The following is a 19726-nucleotide window of genomic DNA, read 5'->3' as shown; positions in this document are numbered from 1 at the left end:
ACCCTATCCCCGTAACCCCACGTATTTAATCCCCCTAACACTAAGGGTCAATTTATCATAGCCAATCAACCTAACCCGCACATCTTTGGACTGTGAGAGGAAACCGGAGCACCCGGAGGAAACCCACGCAAACACGGGGAGAATGTGCAAACTCCACACAGACAGTCGCCCGAGGCCAGATTCGAACCCGGGTCCCTGGCGCTGTGAGGCAACAGTGCTAACCACTATGCCACCGTGCTCCCCTGTTCTATCTCCCTGGTAAATACTGCAGCAAAGTAATTATTTAATATTTCTGCCATCTCTCTATTGTTGCTTGTGGTATTATCCTGTCCATCCCTTAGTGGTCCTATTCCCATCCCGACTTTCCTTTTGTTATTTATGTGCCTATAAATTATTTTACTATTTTGTTTTATGTTCCTTGATAATTTAATTTCATAGTTCCTCTTTGCCATCCTAAAATGTTTTTGACTTCTAATCTCTTCATATTCTCCCTTATCATGCTCTCCTCTGCTGGCCATATATTTAATGTATGCCTCTTTCCTTACCCTCAATTTTTCCCTTATGGTTTTATTCATCCATGGTGTCCCATTAGTGCTTATTTTGGGATTTTTTTGGCAAAATATATTTTTCCTGGACTCTGTTAAACACCATTTTAAATGTTTCCCATTGTTGTTCTACGTCATTATTTGGCAATATTGATATCCATTTTATTTTCCCAAGTTCTATTCTCAGCCCCTCAAAATCAGCTTTTCTCCAATCTATTACCCTGGTTTTCGTCATACTTATGTCCTTCTCAGTTATTATCTTTAAAGCATATTATATTATAGTCACTATTGCCTAGATGTTCCCCTACTTTTGCTTCTCTTATATGCTCTGGTTCATTCCCATTACTAGATCCAATAGCGAATCCTCCCTTGTTGGGCTTTTTACATAATGGGTTAGAAAGGAGTCCTGTACACATTGTAAGAACTCCATTCCTGTATCTCCTTTTCCTACCTCTTCCGTCCAATTAATATCGGGGTAGTTGAAATCCCCCATGATCATTATTCTATGTTTTTTTACTCATTTCCCTAATCTTTTTGCAAATTTCTTCCTCCACCTCCCTTCCACGATGAGGTGGTCTGTAGACTATCCCTGTTAGTGTGATTGATCCTTTATTGTCTTTTATCTCTATCCACATGGATTCTGTTTCTGTCTTGCTGATAGCTGCGTCACTTTTTTCTACTGCCATTGTTAACCCTAATAAGTACAGCTACTCCACCTCCCCTTTTTTCTTCTCTATCTTTTCTAAGTATGTTATACCCTGCAATGTTTAATTCCCACCTCTGATTTTTCTGTAGCCATGTCTCAGTAATTCCTACTATGCCTGGTTCTTCGCAACGCATGATTGCCTCCAGCTCTCCTTGCTGTACCGACAGTTTAACACATTTTTAATAGTTCCTTTCACTTTATTTTTAACCATCTTTTTACTCTCCTGTTCTATTACTCTATTTATTCCCTGCCCATCAATGTCCCCATCCACCACCACCCTCCTCCGCCTGGCTGAACTTGTTCTCACATTGAACAACTTCTCCTTTGACTCCACTCACTTCCTCCAAATTAAAGGTGTTGCTATGGGAACCCGCATGGGCCCCAGCTATGCCTGCCTGTTCATGGGCTATGTGGAACATTCTTTGTTCCAGTCCTACTCGGGTCCCCTCCCTCACCTCTTTTTCCGGTACATCGATGACTGTATTGGTGCCGTTTCCTGCTCTCGCCCTGAACTAGACAATTTCATTCACTTTACTTCCAATTTCCACCCTTCCCTCACCTTCACATGGTCCATCTCCGACTCTTCCCCTCCCTTCCTTGACTTCTCCGTCTCCATTTCTGGCGATCGGCTTTCGACAAACATCCACTACAAGCCCACCGACTCCCACAGCTACCTGGACTACACTTCCTCCCACCCCGCTTCCTGTAAGGGCTCTATTCCATTCTCCCAGTTTCTCCATCTCCGCCGCGTCTGTTCTGACGATGCCACCTTCCACACCAGTGCTTCCGACATGTCTTCCTTTTTCCTCAACCGAGGATTCCCCTCTACTGTGGTTGACACGGCCCTTGACCGTGTCCGTTCTATTTCCCGCACTTCTGTTCTCACCCCTTCCCCTCCCTCCCAGAACCACGATAGGGTTCCCCTTGTCCTCACCTTTCACCCCACCAGCCTCCACATTCAACGGATCATCCTCCGCCATTTCCGCCACCTCCAACGTGATCCCACCACCAAACACATCTTCCCCTCACCTCCCCTTTCAGCATTCCGAAGGGACCGCTCCCTCCGCGACACCCTGGTCCGCACCTCAATCACCCCCAACAGCCCTTCTCCTTCACCTGGCACCTTCCCGTGCAAGCGCAGGAGATGCAACACATGCCCTTTTACCTCCTCCCTTTCCACTGTCCAGGGCCCCAAACACCCCTTCCAGATGAAACAGCGATTTACTTGTACTTCTTGCAATTTAATATACTGTATTCGCTGCTCACGATGCGGTCTCCTCTACATTGGGGAGACCAAACGCAGATTGGGCGACCGCTTTGCGGAACACCTCCGTTCAGTCCATAAGGGTGACCCTGAGCTTCCGGTCGCCTGTCACTTTAATTCACCGCTTCACTCCCGCTCTGATCTCTCTGTCCTCGGCCTATTACATTGTTCCAATGCAGCTCAACGTAAGCTTGAGGAACAGCACCTCATCTTTCGATTAGGCACTTTACAGCCTTCCGGACTCAACATCAAGTTCAACAATTTCAGATCATTATCCCTGCCCCCATTTTTCATGCAGTATGATTTTTGCCACTCCCATTTGCAACATTTTATCTTTCCTGCCTCTTACAAAAGTACAGGATGTTCTTTCAATTCCTTCCTCCCCTCCTACCGCCCCCCCCCCCCCCCCGGCTGTCTCTGCACCTGCTTAATATCTGTTACATCTCCAGCTTTTTCCAGTTCTGATGAAGGGCCCCAGACCTGAAACGTTAACTCTGTTTCTCTCTCCACGGATGCTGCCTGGCCTGCTGAGTATTTCCAGCATTTTCTGTTGTTATTTCATCAATGTCCTTCCTTTTCCTGTTCCTATGCTCTCCTTTCCTGTTTTGTTTATGTTTAGGCTAGTTTCATTTCTTGTAGATCCTTCCCCCCATCTTTCTAGTTTAAAGCCTTTGTCACCTCCCTATTTACCCTTTCCGCTAGGACACTGGTCCCATCCCGGTTCGGGTGGAACCTGTTCCATCGGTACAGCTCCTTCCTGTCCCAGTACTGGTGCCAGTGTCCCATGAAAAGCAACCCCTCTTTCCCCCACCAGCCCTTTAGCCACGTGTTAATTCTCCGGATCTGACTGCTATGCCAATTTGCACGTGGCTCGGGCAATAATCCAGAGATTATTACCCTTGAGGTCCTGCTTTTTAATTTAGCTCCTAACGCCTGATACTCCTTCAGCAGGACCTGCTCCCTTTTCCTACCTATGTCATTTGTTCCGACATGGACCACAACAACTGGGTTTACCCCCTCCCTTTCCAAATTCCTCTCTGGCTGCCTCGCAATATCACTTATCCTGGCAACACACCCTTCGGGATTCTCATTCATGGCTGCAGAGGACACTATCTATGCCCCGAATTATAGAATTCCCTATCACTGCCCCATTTCTACTCTGCCCTTCCTCCCCTTGGACAGCCTTCTGAGCCATTGTGGCTGTCCTCCCCGCAGTCTTTCTCCTTGTCCTCACAGGTAGTGAGTACATCGTACCTGTTGGACAGGACCAGTGTCTGCGGGACCTCCTTCTCAACCTCTCCTAAGTCCCCGCTACCCAGCTCCCTAACAGTCACACCCTCCCCTTCCTGAACCTGTGTTTCCCGCTGGGGTTTGACTGTATTCTGGATAAAACTATCCAGAAATTCCTCCCCCTCCCTTATGTTTTGGTGTGTCTCTAACTCGCACTCCAGCTCAATGACTGAGCCGAAGTGACTGGAGGCAGAGACATTTCCTGCAGATGTGGGAATCCGAGACAGTCTCGCTATCCACAAACTCCCACACACTACAGTCCCGACACATAGCCTGCCCTGCCATTTCCAGAATTCTTTATTTATTTGCTTAATGATAACCTGAATTAATTTAGTTAGTTAAAGTTTTTATTCAAACTATTATTTATAGTTATATTAATTAATTAGTATCTCTAGTTAAGTTATTACATTAATAAAGTAATAGTTAGCGTTCCCCAGCTCTTAGTTTAAACCACTGCCTAGCTAGAGAAAAAAAAAGCTACAGTACTCACCAACCAATCACCTACTTGCTGTCCTGTGATGTCACTCCCTGATTTTTTTTTGGTCTCTCTCCGCCGTTCCTTATATCCCGGTCTCCGCTCCGTCCCCGACCAGGTCCACTCTGGCCGCTGCTCTCGGTGAGTTTGGGCCTCCTCTCTACCGCTCCTTATATCCCGGTCTCCGCTCTGTCCCCGACCAGGTCCGCTCTCGCCGCTGCTCTCAGTGAAGTGAAGTTATTCAAAATACAGTCCGGCTCTGGGTTTCTATGGAAGGGGAAGCTAGCTGGGCTGAATGGCCTCTCTTACCTGTACTTCTCTTTTGATCTCTCTGCCAATCTGCTAGCATAGTATTGCAAAAGATTACAATTTCCAAAACACACAGTCAACTTCAGCAAAAATTTGAAGCTTCTAGTAGCCAGAATTGTTTGATTTGTAGCTAATTCTAGCCATCTCTGCAGAGCGGCCACTGCTCCGTTGTGCTTGGAATGAGCGGTATAATTGGTTTCTTCTTTAAAGAGTAATGCAATTTGTTTCTTAAGAAGAGGTCTGGTGTCTAGGACTAAAGTGTTTCTGTGTTCTCTTGTTTAATTATAAAACTAGCCAATTTTAAAATCTCTAGTTAATTTATGTTTCTTTTCATTATAAATTGATATATTCTGTGTATTCTCATATCCAAGTGTGGTACTGTAAAATGGGAGATTTGCAGATGAAAATAATGTACACATCAAAGCAAAATCTAAAGGGGACAGCTCAAGTCCCATTTATCTAATCACTTCTGTTAAGCATTGGGAATGCTTGAGCATGTTAGTCATACCGTGTTTTCTTTTGCTTGAAGATATCCTAGTTTACAGTACTGCAGCATGTGTGGATTCACCTGTTGAACACCAATGTTTCACTGTTACCTTCATTTATGGTGCTGCAAGTCTTGGTTTTTAACAAACTGCTGATCACATGAAAGGCGAGTGATTGGCTATGTTGTGTATGTTTTATATGTGTTTAATGGGCTCTGCCAGTGTTTGTTTTACTTATAAAGTACTCTGATCACTCTCTCTGGTGCTGTCAAAGCATGCAGAATATCGGTGTAATAGCAACAGTGCCCCTCGAGGTAGACATCACATGAACCGAATGACCTTTCCTTCCTGTTGAAGCAAACTTCTTAAGAGTATGTTGCCCCCAGGGCATTGATATTTCTTCAAACATTGTTAATACTGTGATTGAAAAGTTAAAAATGATCAATATATAAGTAGCCTAAGTGAAGCTAATTGGTGGAACCAGCATTTGCAATACTGGCAGTTTTTTTTATAAGTCAGTACAATAGAGAGGAGCAGCACATCATCACCGTTGGAATGGGGATGTGATTCCTGACGCACACAGCTCCAGGTCTCGTGTGATGTGATTCCTGACGCGCACAGCTCCAGGTCTCGTGTGATGTGATTCCTGATGCACACAGCTCCAGGTCTCGTGTGATGTGATTCCTGACGCACACAGCTCCAGGTCTCGTGTGATGTGATTCCTGACGCACACAGCTCCAGGTCTCGTGTAATGTGATTCCTGACGCACACAGCTCCAGGTCTCGTGTGATGTGATTCCTGACGCACACAGCTCCAGGTCTCGTGTGATGTGATTCCTGACGCACACAGCTCCAGGTCTCGTGTGATGTGATTCCTGACGCACACAGCTCCAGGTCTCGTGTGATGTGATTCCTGACGCACACAGCTCCAGGTCTCGTGTGATGTGATTCCTGACGCACACAGCTCCAGGTCTCGTGTGATGTGATTCCTGACGCGCACAGCTCCAGGTCTCGTGTGATGTGATTTTAGTGCATTTACAAAGAAAGATGACTTTGAAATAATGCATGCAGACAGTACACTGCCTTCTTGGGGCCTGATGTTTATTTAGCAGCCAACAATGAACCACATAGTGCGACAGAAAAAGGATAGCTAAATATTAACAAGAATTAGAAATGTAAACCGATTGAATTCTGCTAAAACAGCTGTTCCTCCATGTACATAACCACTTTCATGCTATAGGCTTTGAAACTGTGTACTTTTTTTGTGTAACCATTACATTTTATTTTAACAATAGTCATTGATGCAATCGCTGGTGCTAAGTAGATTTCAGAGTGCAGAAGAGCACAAAATAGACTTCCTTTGCCTCCAAGAAGCAGAGGTCAGCGGTTACATTATAGGATAAATACTCTCCTAAACAAAGTCACGTATGTGCCGTTGTCCTGATTTTCTAGGTCTGCAACATCTCTTGAAAAGTGGAGATAAAGTTTATGAAGTGACTTTTTACTAGGTCTCTTCATTGTGTGCTGCCTAAATCCCACTGCTATGAAGTGCACACTTACAACTGTAGGTTCCACCAATGTAAAACCAGAATGGGGCATGGGTTTCAAGAGAGAGGGTGGATATGCTGGTTATCTCCTGCAGTATGACTAAAGTCCTAAAGCTGTTTTTATTTTCCCTAACAATCATCCTTTTTTCTGTATTATTTAGATAAGAACCGGTTTTATGCTGCGCCCACCAGTAACTGGAGGGAGACTATAAACCCATTTTGCTTAAGACTCTTGAAAAGTGTGCTGTCCAAATGGCCTCGTGGACAAAGGCACCTGTTGGTGTTGGCGCTATGCCATACAAACCAAAAGGTTCAAGGTTCAGTTGCTGGTCTGTGCAGAGTTAGCTGAGTTATCAGGGCCAGGCTTGAATGTGTGCGTCTACCCCTCCCCCCTTTACAGGCAGCTAGGATGCTGACACTCACATGAAGACTGGCCCTTGGAATGGAATTTAACTGTACTGATAGAGCAACCAGATTTTAAATTGGATAAGTACACACGTTACCTTTTGACCCTTGTGGGTCATACTAGACTAGTGGTGCATTCAATAATGAACATAATTTTATAAATTGATTTATTCCTTTAATGGGTTAGTGAAGATTTCTCTCCTCTCAAAAAAAAGACTTCCATTTATATAGCGCCTTTCACAACCTCAGGACGTCCCAAAGCACTTTACAGCCAATGAAGTACTTTTTGAAGTGTAGTCACTGTTATAATGTAGTCTCCGATTAATTTCTGTGCATTGTAACTTTTCTTGTGGGTCCTTGTTTTCCCGATACTGTTGTGGTCATTAGCAAAATACTGCGGATGCTGGAAATCTGAAATAACAACAGAAAATGCTGGAAACATTCAGCAGGTCAGGCAGCATGCATGGAGAGAGAAAAACAGAGTTAACATTGCAGGTCTGTGACCCTTCGTCAGAACTGGAAAAAGTTAGCGATGTAACAGATTTTTAAGCAAGTAAAGGGACAGGGAAATGGAGGAGAGGAGGAAAGAACAAAAGGGGAGGTCTGTGATGGGATGGAGGACAGGAGAGATTAAAAAACAAAAGGGATTATGGTGCAAGACAAAAAGAGCTGGTAATGGGACAAGTTATGATTTCTGCAGAGCACTGTTTTATTTGGGAATTTGGAAAGAGTGGGAATTTCTGGTAAGTATTGGGTAAGTAGAAGCTGTAAAAAGTGAAATTTAGTTTAAGATTTTGATTTTAACCTAAAACTTTAAAAACTGTAGTTAACAAGCTGCCTGCCAGTGGCAGTTAATTCTCAGTTAGCTGTAAGTGTTTGTCTTGAATCGGTGCCAATCATCAGGAGCAGGGGAGCTGAGTCCACACTGGTAAATTGGGTTTTTGGGGGGAGTTTGGAGAAGAGGGGGAAGGAGTTGCTGTTTTTTGCCGACACTACTTGTAGTGCTTTGTGTTACAGGTAGATATTTAATGTCAGTACCCTTAACTTAATCTAGATCAAGTAAGCAGTCAAGAAACTACACTGTAAACTAAGTTACCTAATTACAAATGTAATTAAATAAAACAAGGTCATATAGGGATGGCAGTGCAGGTGGTGTGCCTCTATCTGCACTATTAACAGCTGTGCCACATGTGGGAGTTTGTGGAGAGCATTGTGATCCCGGACAACCACGTTTGCATAAATGCTGACCATGGTGCAGGAGGCCATTCAAGTGGGGGGAGTGAAAGGGAATGTAGTTGTGGTAGGGGACAGTGTAGTCAGGGGAATAGATACTGTTCTCTGCAGCCGCAACCAAGAGTTCCGAAGGTTGTGCTGCCAGGGTTAAAGACATCTCGCAGCTAGAGAAGAACTTGGAGTGGGAGGGGGAGGATCCAGTTGTCGTGGTCCACGTAGGAACCAACGACATAGGTAGAACTAGGAATGAGGTTTTGCTGGAGGAATTTGAGGAGCTAGGATCCAAATTAAAAATCAAAACCTCAAAGGTAATAATCTCTGGATTGTTTACTAAGCCACACGCAAATTGGCATAAGGACAAACAGATTAGAGGTTTAAATTCATGGCTCAAAGCGTGTTGTGGGAGGAAGGGGTTTCAGTTCATGGGGCACTGGCACCAGCACTGGGGAAAGAGGGAGCTGTTCCGTTGGGACGGGTTCCACTTAAACCAGGCTGGGACCAGTGACCTGGCAAACCGAATAACTAGGGCAGTAGACGGGGTTTCAAGCCAATGAAGGGGGGGGTGGGAGGATTCAGGAAAGAGTAAATGTAAAAGCAGCGAGAGAAATGTCAAGGCTGTAGAGCAGAGTAGAGTTTTGGGTAAAAATAAGCAGAGTGGGTCAGGAAGGGACAGAGAGAGTAACAAAGGTAATTTTTTTAAATTCATTGATGGGATGTGGGCGCCGCTGGCTAGGCCTGCATTTAGTGCCCATCCCTAATTGCCCTTGAGAAGATGGTGGTGAGCCGCCATTGACTACGGTGACATCGGGGGAAACTAGAAATAAGTCGAAGCTAAAGGCACTATATCTGAATGTGTGAAGTATTCACTACAAAATAGATGAATTAATCTCTATCTGCGCTATTAACAGGTTTGATTTACTAGCCATAATGGAGACGTGGTTGCAAAGTGGCCAAGGTTGGGATCAAAATATTCCAGGATACTTAACTTTTAGAAGAGATAGGCAAAATGGAAAAGGAGGAAGAGTAGCCCCGATAATAAAGGATGAGATAAAGACAGTAGAGAGAAAGGATCTTCGCTCCGAAAATCAAGAAATAGAATCAGTTTGGGTGGAGCTAAGGAACAGCAAGATGGGAGTTGTTTATAGGCCCCCAAACAGTAGTTGTAATGTAGGGCAGAGTATAAATCAGGAAATTAGAGGCACATGTAACACAGGTAATACAGTATTCATGGGGGACTTTAATCTACATATAGACTGGGCAAACCAAATTTGCAGTAATAGTGTGGAGGACGAATTCATGGAATGTATGCAAGATAGTTTTCTAGATCAGTATGTTGAGAAACCAACTGGAGAACAGGCTATTTTAGATCTAGTATTGTGCAATGAGAAAGGGTTAATTAATAACCTTGTAGTAAAGGGGCCTTTAGGGAAGAGTGACCATAATATGATGGAATTTTATATTGAGTTTGAAAGTGATTTAGTTAAATCCGAAACTAGGGTCTTAAATCTAAACAAAGCAAACTGCGTAGGTATGAGGGGCGAGTTGGCTATGGTAGATTGGGAAACGACATTAAACCGTGGTTTTACCAGAGAGCAACCCTTTGAGATGTTGGATGTCTTCTGGGTTTTACAGAGGAGGCGTCAAACTCAGCATTTAAACCAAGAAGGTTACGTAGATTTTTAAAAGCCCCACATACAAGTAAATACTTCACAGTTAAAATTAACACGTTAATTTACTCGAACAGCAGAAACATTGACCAACCAGAAGCAAAAATGAGAATGTTATTTCTAAAAAATCTTTCCTCCTGATTTTTGCAGCATCGGCAGCTGATGAAGGACAGCTTCCTGGTAGAACTTGTGGAGGGTGCTCGGAAACTTCGACATGTATTCCTCTTCACTGACCTCTTCCTTTGTGCAAAGATGAAGAAACAAATAGCAGGGTAAGCGGATGAGGGATTGGTGTGTTCTGTTTCTTTAATGGTTAATGACACGATATTGTTTGAGATTTTGTGTTGGTGTCATCAATTCAGCCAAAATATTACTGGCTTTGAAAATGGTTTCATTTATGCAGGAACGATACAGCGTGGAATTGAGATGATACATTATGATGTAGGCTCTGTATAATAAACCTGGAAAATGCAAGATATATTGGTGTCCCTGCATTCAGATTTTCTTTCTCTTTCCCCCTCCCCCCACCCCGCCAGTTTGTCTTTTGAAGGTGCTGAGTCTGGCTGGGTTTGGTTGCACTGCTGTCAGCAGCTTATGGTACCTCACCAAACTGCCCATTCTTTATGTATGAGCCTGGACAGTGAGAGTCAGCAGCCACTTGTACTGTGGAGGGTATTAGCGCCTTCACCCAAAGGCCATGTGCTCATTTTCCCTCTTGCTAGAGTAATTGTAGCACCCTAACTGATGGCTTGTCTGAGATCAGTTAATTTGGCACACAGCAGGGACTGAACCTGGGTCTTCCAAGTCTGTCTTGTTCAATATCATGCAATTACCCACACACAGGAGCTTTTAATTATTTTTAGTGAGGAATTTCCCCTTTAAGAAATCTGCAGGAGGATGGGATTGCTCTAGTAAGTGCTATTTTTGTTAAAGCATTCTCCACACAGCTCAGGGACATGTGTCTGGCTGGGGAATAGATTGGTTGAACTGTCACTAGACAATTTAACGATGTTCATGCTGTGACATGGACCTTTACCACAAGCAGGGTCATTTTACTGTTATTATCTATGTTACTATCATTTAAACAGGTCTATGTAACCTGAGCTTTTCACATGTCCATTCGCATGCGCATTTTGGCTGCCACTCCGGACCCGAGCCACTCCACTTATTCCCCCTATTTTCCTTTTCTCTCTATCCCTCCCTGACCGCACTCTCCTGTCGTCATGCCTCCTTTCATCTCTCTTCTCTCGGACACACTGCCCTCCCAAATCCCTACCCCAATCCTTCATTACTCTTCGACCTTCCTACTCTCCTGCCGCCATCCCAGGCTTGACTCCCTCTTAGATAAACCCACAGCTTCCCTCTGTTGGCATCCTACGAAGGGCCCATCGAGGCACTCGTCACTGCCGCCTTACGAGCAGCAACTCCAACTGTCCCATCCTACTCTCTTGCTGACCTTCCCGCCCAGCGCGCCCACTGGGGGCAAATCTTGCCAATCTCCTCCCCATCCAACTCGTCCCCCCCAGCGCTGACCCTGTGAGTGCTGGCAGTGGGGCAGCCATCACCGACCCTCTCCGCATCTTCCGCCAGAATGTCTCTTCACTTGCAAACAAGGCCCTTGCCATCCATGAGCTTATCGTGGATGACTGCATAGATATCATGGCCCTGAAGGAAACTTGTTTGAGGGATAATGAAGCCTCCCCACCTGGCTATATCTTCCACTACTTACCCCGCTCAGACTGCTGCGGTGGCGGTGTGGCTCTCATCACCAAATCACACCTTGGGCTGTCCCCCTATTCCTCCGGCAGTTTCTCCTCCTTTAATCATCTCACCTTATTCCACCCCTCTCACCTCTCATTTAAAATTCTTGTTCTCTACCGCCCACCCAAGTATCATAAAAAAAATTATCACTGAGATATCTTCACTGTTCTCCTCCCTCAGCCTCTGCACCGAACGACTTCTCATCCTCGGTGATTTCAACCTCCATCTCAATTCATCATGCTCTCTCTCCTCTGAGTTCACTAGCCTCCTATCCTCCCTTAATCTCTCCCTCCATGTAAACTCCCAACCCATATTCACGGCCACCCCCTCGATCTTGCCACCTCTCGTGGCCTCGCTACTCCCATCGTGTCAATTGCAGATAGGGCCATCTCTGACCATTTCCTCGTATCGCTCTCCACCCACCTCACCAACCCTATTTCCTTCTGTGTCCGCCTCTGGAAAAAACTCTCTCCCAACTCTCTTACAACGGCACTTATGAAATCCCAGCTGTCCAGCCTCTGGCCCTCCATTCACCATGACATTCCTGCAGCTACCGATCTGCTCAACCACACCCTCATCACTATCTTTAATGCCCTAGTCCCTACTAAAACAATTACCCTCTCTCACCTTGGCCGTTCCCGCTGATACGGCTCTCATCTTCGCTCCCTTAAGTCCAAGGGACGCAGACTTGAATGGATATGGCGGACAGCTGGTTTAGCCATTCACCGCCAGATCTGGCTGGTCCACATAAAGCACTATCGTGCTCTCATCTGCCAAAATTGCTCTCTATTCCAGAATCATTCTGGAATGCAAAGATAAACCCCAGCTCTTATTCTCTACTGCTAACCAACTGCTTCCCTCTCCCCTGTCTCCTCCACCCTCACCTCCGATAACAAGTGTGAGGAGCTCATGGACTTCTTTGTCTCTAAGATGGAGACCATCCGTTCAGCTGCCTCTGCCACTTCCCTTCCTTCCACTAACCATGAGCTCACATCTTTCTCCAGTTTCTCTCCGATCTCCCCTCATGGTCTCTCTGTGCTCATCTTGTCTATGAGTCCCACCTCCTGCTCCCTCGACCCTATTCCCACCAAACTGCTGACCACCCAACTTCCTTTTCTGGCTGCCATGTTAGCTGATATTGTTAACGGGTCTCTCTCCTCAGGTACTGTCCCACTCTCCCTCAAATCTGCCATCATCACCCCTCTCAAAAAAACAAACCTTGATCCCTCCGTCCTTGCAAACTACCGCCCCATCTCCAAACTCCCTTTCCTCTCCAAAGTCCTTGAATGTGTTGTCATCTCCCAAATCCGTGCCCATCTTTCCCGGAACTCCATGCTAGAATCCCTCCAATCAGGTTTCCGCCCTTGCCACAGTACCGAAATGGTTCTCATCAAAGGCACAAATGACATCCTTTGTGACTGTGACAAAGGTAAACTATCCCTCCTCGTCCTTTTTGACTTGTCTGCAGCCTTTGACACAGTTGACCACTCCATCCTTCTCCAACGCCTCTCCATCGTCATCCAGCTGGGTGGTACTGCACTCGCCTGGTTCCATTCTTATCTATCTAATCATAACCAGAGAATCACCTACAATGGCTTCTCTTCCCACTCCCGCATCGTTACCTCTGGTGTCCCCCAAGGATCTATCCTTGGCCCTCTCCTATTTCTCATCTATATGTTGCCCTTGGTGAAATATCCAAAAACACAGCGTCAGTTTCCACATGTACGCTAATGACACCCAGCTCTACCTCATTACTTCTTCTCTCGACCCCTCCACGGTGTCTAAATTGTCAGACTGTTTGTCCGACATACAGTTCTGGATGAGCAGAAATTTTCTCCAATTAAATATTGGGAAGACCGAAGCCATTGTTTTCAGTCCCCGCCACAAACTCCGTTCCCTAGTCACTGACTCCATCCCTCTCCCTAACATCTGTCTGAGGCTGAACCACACTGTTCTCAACCTTGGTGTCATATTTGACCCTGAAATTAGCTTCTGACCACATATCCGCAGCATAACAAAGACCGCCTACTTCCACCTCCGTAGCATCGCCCGTCTCCGCCCCTGCCTCAGCTCATCCGCTGAAACCCTCATCCATGCCTTTGTTACCTCTAGACTTGACTATTCCAACACACTCCTGGCCGGCCTCCCACATTCTACCCTACGTAAACTTGAGATAATCCAAAACTCGGCTGCCCGTGTCCTAACTCGCAGCAAGTCCCATTCACCCATCACCCCTTTGCTCGCTGACCTACATTGGCTTCCAGTTAAGCAGCGCCTCGATTTCAAAATTCTCATCCTTGTTTTCAAATCCCTCCATTGTCCCGCCCCTTCCTATCTCTGTAATCTCCTTCAGCCCCACAACCCCCCCGAGATATCTGCGCTCCTCTCATTCTGCCCTCTTGAGCATCCCTGATTATAATCACTCAACCATTGGTGGCCGTGCCTTCTGTTGCCTAGGCCCTAAGCTCTGGAATTCACTCCCTAAACCTGTCCGCCTCACCACCTCTCTTTCCTCCTTTAAGACGCTCCTTAAAACCCACTTCTTTGACCAAGTTTTTGGTCACCTGCCCTAATTTATCCTTATGTGGATCGGTGTCAAATTTTTTGTCTTAAAATACTCCTGTGAAGTGCCTTGGGACATTTTACTACGTTAAAGGTGCTATATAAATATAAGTTGTTGTTGTATTTTTCCTCCATTATACACAAAAGAATTGACACTGCAACAGATAATATTCTGGAACTTGAGGGCTCTGTTCTTTGGGGAGTATTTATTTATTTGGGCCAAGGTGTTACTTGACATACAGTAACTTCAATATTAAAATGTATGTGTATAATATAGTTTAACATTATTTGTACTGTGCAACATTGTATATGTGAGCTCCATTTAGAGTTCGCACCTTTAGAACAAACAGTCCAGATTTTAAGCGATTTGTCTGGAATTTTCTTTAATGTAATTCAGCCACAAAATCTAATTTCTTTTAAATATGGAAGTTCATTTTTTCCACTTGTGACGTGAAGGTATCCGGTATTTAGATCTTCATTGAAACTTCATCATCACCAAAGCAACCCGAAGAGCTCCAGCCCAGATCCCATCTCTGTCCTGCCCCTCTCCTGCCTTGTCTGCTTTCAGGAGAGCAGGCAAGAAAACAGCTTGCAAAGGGAGAAGAAAAGGAAATGCTCAACCATATCACAGCACACCACCTGACCAGAGTATGAGTGGGAGCAATGTTTATAGTGAAATATACGGAAGTTCTGTCGTTCTATTTGAAGTAGAGGGAATGTGCTGCAGCACAGCTGGGGAGTTAGCAAACCACAAGTGTGAAGTTTGAGTGAATTCTAAACCACATTGGAACCACAAGAGAAGGAAGCAGTTTTGAATATGCTCTTAATGAAGTATATGTGAGCCTCAAACATTGCTTCCTAATATTGAGCAGTGTAGTGTAAGCCCATTAGAAAAGGCTGATTTGTGCAGCTTTCAGATTATCCTTCAAGGTACACTTAGTATAAAAACTTAAACCTAGGCATAAGATAGGCCGTAGAATCTGCTACAGGACAGCAGCAGCATCGGCTGTAGCATGGCTACACACCCCACTGCACACCCACAGCTGTAGCATGGCTGCACACCCCACTGCACACCCACAGCTGTAGCATGGCTGCACACCCCACTGCACACCCACAGCTGTAGCATGGCTGCACACCCCACTGCACACCCACAGCTGTAGCATGGCTGCACACCCCACTGCACACCCACAGCTGTAGCATGGCTGCACACCCCACTGCACACCCACAGCTGTAGCATGGCTACACACCCCACTGCACACCCACAGCTGTAGCATGGCTACACACCCCACTGCACACCCACAGCTGTAGCATGGCTGCACACCCCACTGCACACCCACAGCTGTAGCATGGCTACACACCCCACTGCACACCCACAGCTGTAGCATGGCTGCACACCCCACTGCACACCCACAGCTGTAGCATGGCTGCACACCCCACTGCACACCCACAGCCGTAGCATGGCTGCACACCCCACTGCACACCCACAGCTGTAGCATGGCTGCACACCCCACTGCACACCCACAGCTTCGAACCAGTTAGTCCAACACTCCAGTTTTAAACATTGGGCAGGATTTTCATTGGGCCGTGAAGGCAGGATTGGAGGCGTGTGGGTGGTTAAAATCTCAAAATCGGGGGGCACGAACCCATCCCGCCCCCAACCCGCCTCCATGCCAGTTTCAAAGGAGGCGATACCCGACCTGTGTTGGGACCCGCCTCCCCGAGGCGGGAAGGGGATTAGTGCCAATTAACTGCCTGTTAACAGGTAGGTAACAGACAGTTTTTAGCCTAATCCCTATTTTTATTGCTGAAGTGTGGGATTCCCGACGGCCCCAAACCAGGCCAAGTTAGCGAGGCAGACCGTCGGGCTGAAGGGCTTGGAGGGGTCGAGATGTCCGGTGTTCAGGTGAGTGATGGGTGCATGAGTGCAGAGGTAAGTATGTTTGGTGTGTGTAAAGTGTTTAAAGAAGTTTAATTACCTTTACTTACCTTTACAGTCTTCCTTCAGGTCTCGGGAGTCCCTCATCTCACCGGCACAGAAAGCAGAATGGCCGCGAGCTGTCAAAAGTTGCAGCATTCAGCTTTCTGTTCTGGAGAGATCTCTAAATCAGCCTGAGAGGAAAGAATTAACTTAGTGTACAGATTGTCAGTGTTTGACAGCTTCAAAGAGCTGTCAAACGCTGATATTTCATCTGTCAAAAGCTCTTGACAGATGAAATGTCAATCTGTGACATCACCTGTTGCCGGGTGGCCTCAACAAGGTCAATCAACTGAAAATCGAGTGGGTTGGCCACAACGCGATGGAGGCGGGACTACAACCCCAAAAGTTGGATAGAGAACTGGTTGGCAGACAGGAAGCAAAGAGTTGGAATAAACGGGTCTTTTTCCGAGTGGCAGGCAGTGACTAGTGGGGTACTGCAGGGATCGGTGCTAGGACCCCAGCTATTCACAATATAAATGATCTAGACGAGGGAACTAGATGTAATATCTCCAAGTTTGCAGACGACACAAAGCTGGGTGGGTGTGTGTGCTGTGAGGAGGATGCCGTGAAACTCCAGTATGATTTGGACAGGTTGGGTGATTGGGCAGATGCATGGCAGATGCAGTATAATGTGGATAAATATGAGGTTATCCACTTTGGTGGCAAAACAGGAAGGCAGATTATTATCTGAACGGCAATAGATTGGGAGAAGGGGAAGTGCAACGAGACCTGGGTGTCCTTGTGCACGTCGCTGAAGGTAAGCATGCAGGTGCAGCAGGCGGTTAAGAAGGCAAATGGTATGTTGGCCTTCGTAGCGAGAGGATTCGAGTACAGAAACAAGGATGTCTTGCTGCAGTTGTACAGGGCCTTGGTGAGACCACACCTTGAGTATTGTGTGCAGTTTTGGTCGCCTTATCTGAGGAAGGATGTTCTTGCCATGGAGGGAGTGCAGTGAAGATTCACCAGACTGATACCTGGGATGGCAGGAATGACATATGAGGAGAGATTGGGTCGATTGGGCTTATTCTCGCTGGAGTTTAGAAGAATGAGAGGGGATCTCATTGAAACTTATAAAATTCTAACAGGACTAGACAGACTAGATGCAGGAAGGGTGTTCCTGATGGCCGGGGAGTCCAGAACCAGGGGTCACAGTCTAAAGGTAAGGGGTAAGCCATTTAGGACAGAGATGAGGAGGAATTTCTTCACCCAGAGAGTGGTGAACCTGTGAAATTCTCCACCACAGAAGGCAGTTGAGGCCAATTCATTAAATATATTCAAGAAGGAGTTAGATATATTTCTTAAGGCTAAAGGGATAGGGGGAGAAGGCAGGGACAGGGTACTGAGTTTGGATGATCAGCCATGATCTCATTGAATGGCGGAGCAGGCTCGAGGGGCCGAATGGCCTACCCCTGCTCCTATCTTCTATGTTTCTATGTAGTTGTAGTCCTGCCTCCTACACGCCTCCAGTATCAAAATCGAGCCCATTAACTCTCTTAACACTTCTGATTACTTTGGCTGAGCAGCGGTGTGCAGAATCAGCTCAGGTGGAGCTGTTTTAAAATCAGCTGTACTGTACCTGGATTCTCTAGACACAGTAGAACTGATCCCAAACCCCAATTTGAGCCCCAACTCAGCTGGTCCCACGCTACAGTTCATCCCTGCTCGGCCACAAATTAAACAGTTGATCTTGAATCTCAAGCCAAATCAATTGTGCTGATATAAATGATTGCATTATATCTGTTGCATTGCAGTCATCTGTACTGAGATGCTGTGTGGTAGTTTGACAACACTGTATAACATCCTATTATAGGAATTGTTAAGACAAGAAATTAAGACTAATATTAAAGCAGATGCCCTATGAATAAGAATACAAAATACCAACATTAAGATGTGCGCTACCTAGTTAGCAAATACTGTACAATGAACATGGTATGAAAATTTGCAGCTTAGGCTATTCAATTAAACACTCTCAGGGCACTTTGGTTAATTATGTCACTGTGGGTTTGATTTTAAATATCTCTTGGGCAGCAAAATTCCAAGAGCCTTAGATGTAGCAGCCAGCTTAAGATTTAACAGGATACTGTTCAATTCTTTAGTTACACTAAAAATTAGAATTGCAGCGCAGCTCTGAACTCGTCATGTATTTCATCATTAAACAAAAAGCATGCAGTCTATTTCTCAGGCATGTCACCATTTTAACTACAAGTAGAAAGAGATGCATTTTCCCATCTAGTTTATATTCTTTTTTAGTTTCTTTCTTGTTTTTTAGGTTAGCCTCTACAATTTGCTGACCAAGTGGCAGACAGTCAGCCTGCTTCTAAATTGATGCCTAAACCAAAACTTGTTGAGGCCATTAGTTTGGTTTCCTATTACTCAGTTAGATTTTTGTAAAAAGCTGAGAGATTTATTTACACCATCTTCAAGCTGAGAACAGTTGAGTGTTTTAATTAAAGGGGCAAACACATGATAAAAGGTGCTTATCATGGTATCATCCACATGTAGTACGGTAGCAGAACTGAGGAGCAACTTTCCTTCCTCACGGAGCAGAAAAAGGTTTGCCAAACATTGTTTCTTGTGACGACACCACCTCTTTAAGAAAAGTATGTTGCTGTGATTCTAATTGACTTGAAATTTACAAATTTGTTTCAAAATAAAGATATTAAACAACAAGCTATCCGAACTTTGATCTTAGCCCAGGCAGTGATAAAGGTAAAGTGGCATAGCCTGTTGACATTCACTATCCAGACTTGCACATGAATATTTGGGCAAGGTGCTAAAGGGCATCAATATTGGAGTCAATAATTTCAGGAGCGGAGGGAAAGGGAGGAAATTGGCAAGGGCAAAGAATAAAAAAGTCCCGTTGCTCAGTATCAACAATCCCATTCACAGCTCTGTAGAAAGCATCTCTTTCTGTTGTGGCTGTGTCTGAAGAGATTCTATTCAATCTGGATGACTGAATATCTGGCTAGAGCTGACAGATCCTGAGAAACTGGAAGTCTTTGAGCAAGCGGCACTGAGTTTCAGTGCTGTGCTGAAAGAATTCTCTTATCGGGGTTGTTTCCTTCTTGGTCACACTGCAGATTTAATAAGGTGCCTAAAAGGATTTCAGCTTTCAATCATAAATCGGAATCTGAATAGGACCCAACTAACAAATGTGTGCATACAATGCTTGCTCCAATTTATTTAATTGAAAGTGTAAATGTTGATCAGTTGTCTGTGTTTTATTTGCCTCATTCCCTCTTTTTTTAAGGAGGCGAGTGGAGTTACTGGACAAGGCGAATGTAACCTACTTTGATATACCAACCTATTAGGGTGCCTTTACAAACCAGCTTTAACCTCACAGCAAAGTGTTTTCCCCTAAAATTCATGGCTCGGATTTTACAGTAAAAGTAACGGTGAGGCTATCAGCACTCGCCATTATTAAAGACTAAATCGGACAGCAACTTCTGGCGACTGCACATGCGCAGTTAAACGCGGAAATCAGGAAGTTGCTGTTTGAG

General features: G+C 45.3%; 1 protein-coding gene across 5 annotated transcripts in view; it reads left to right on the top strand.

Annotated features, from left to right (window-relative positions):
• LOC147104952 (breakpoint cluster region protein) overlaps positions 1–19726 on the top strand; it is an 859255-nt gene that overhangs the window by 577478 nt on the left and 262051 nt on the right. For all 5 annotated transcript variants that reach the window (XM_085962106.1, XM_085962101.1, XM_085962100.1 and 2 more), the window contains one exon: positions 10076–10197. In XM_085962106.1, the coding sequence (XP_085818232.1) occupies positions 10076–10197 (122 nt within the window). The remainder of the gene's footprint in view (positions 1–10075; positions 10198–19726) is intronic.

The sequence above is a fragment of the Somniosus microcephalus genome, chromosome 19 (genome assembly GCF_052327205.1).
Source record: "Somniosus microcephalus isolate GS21.2 chromosome 19, FLI_Smic_1.0, whole genome shotgun sequence".
Taxonomy (NCBI): Eukaryota; Metazoa; Chordata; class Chondrichthyes; order Squaliformes; family Somniosidae; genus Somniosus; species Somniosus microcephalus.
Note: the sequence above shows the minus strand (reverse complement) of the source record. Positions and strands in the feature narration are given on the sequence as shown.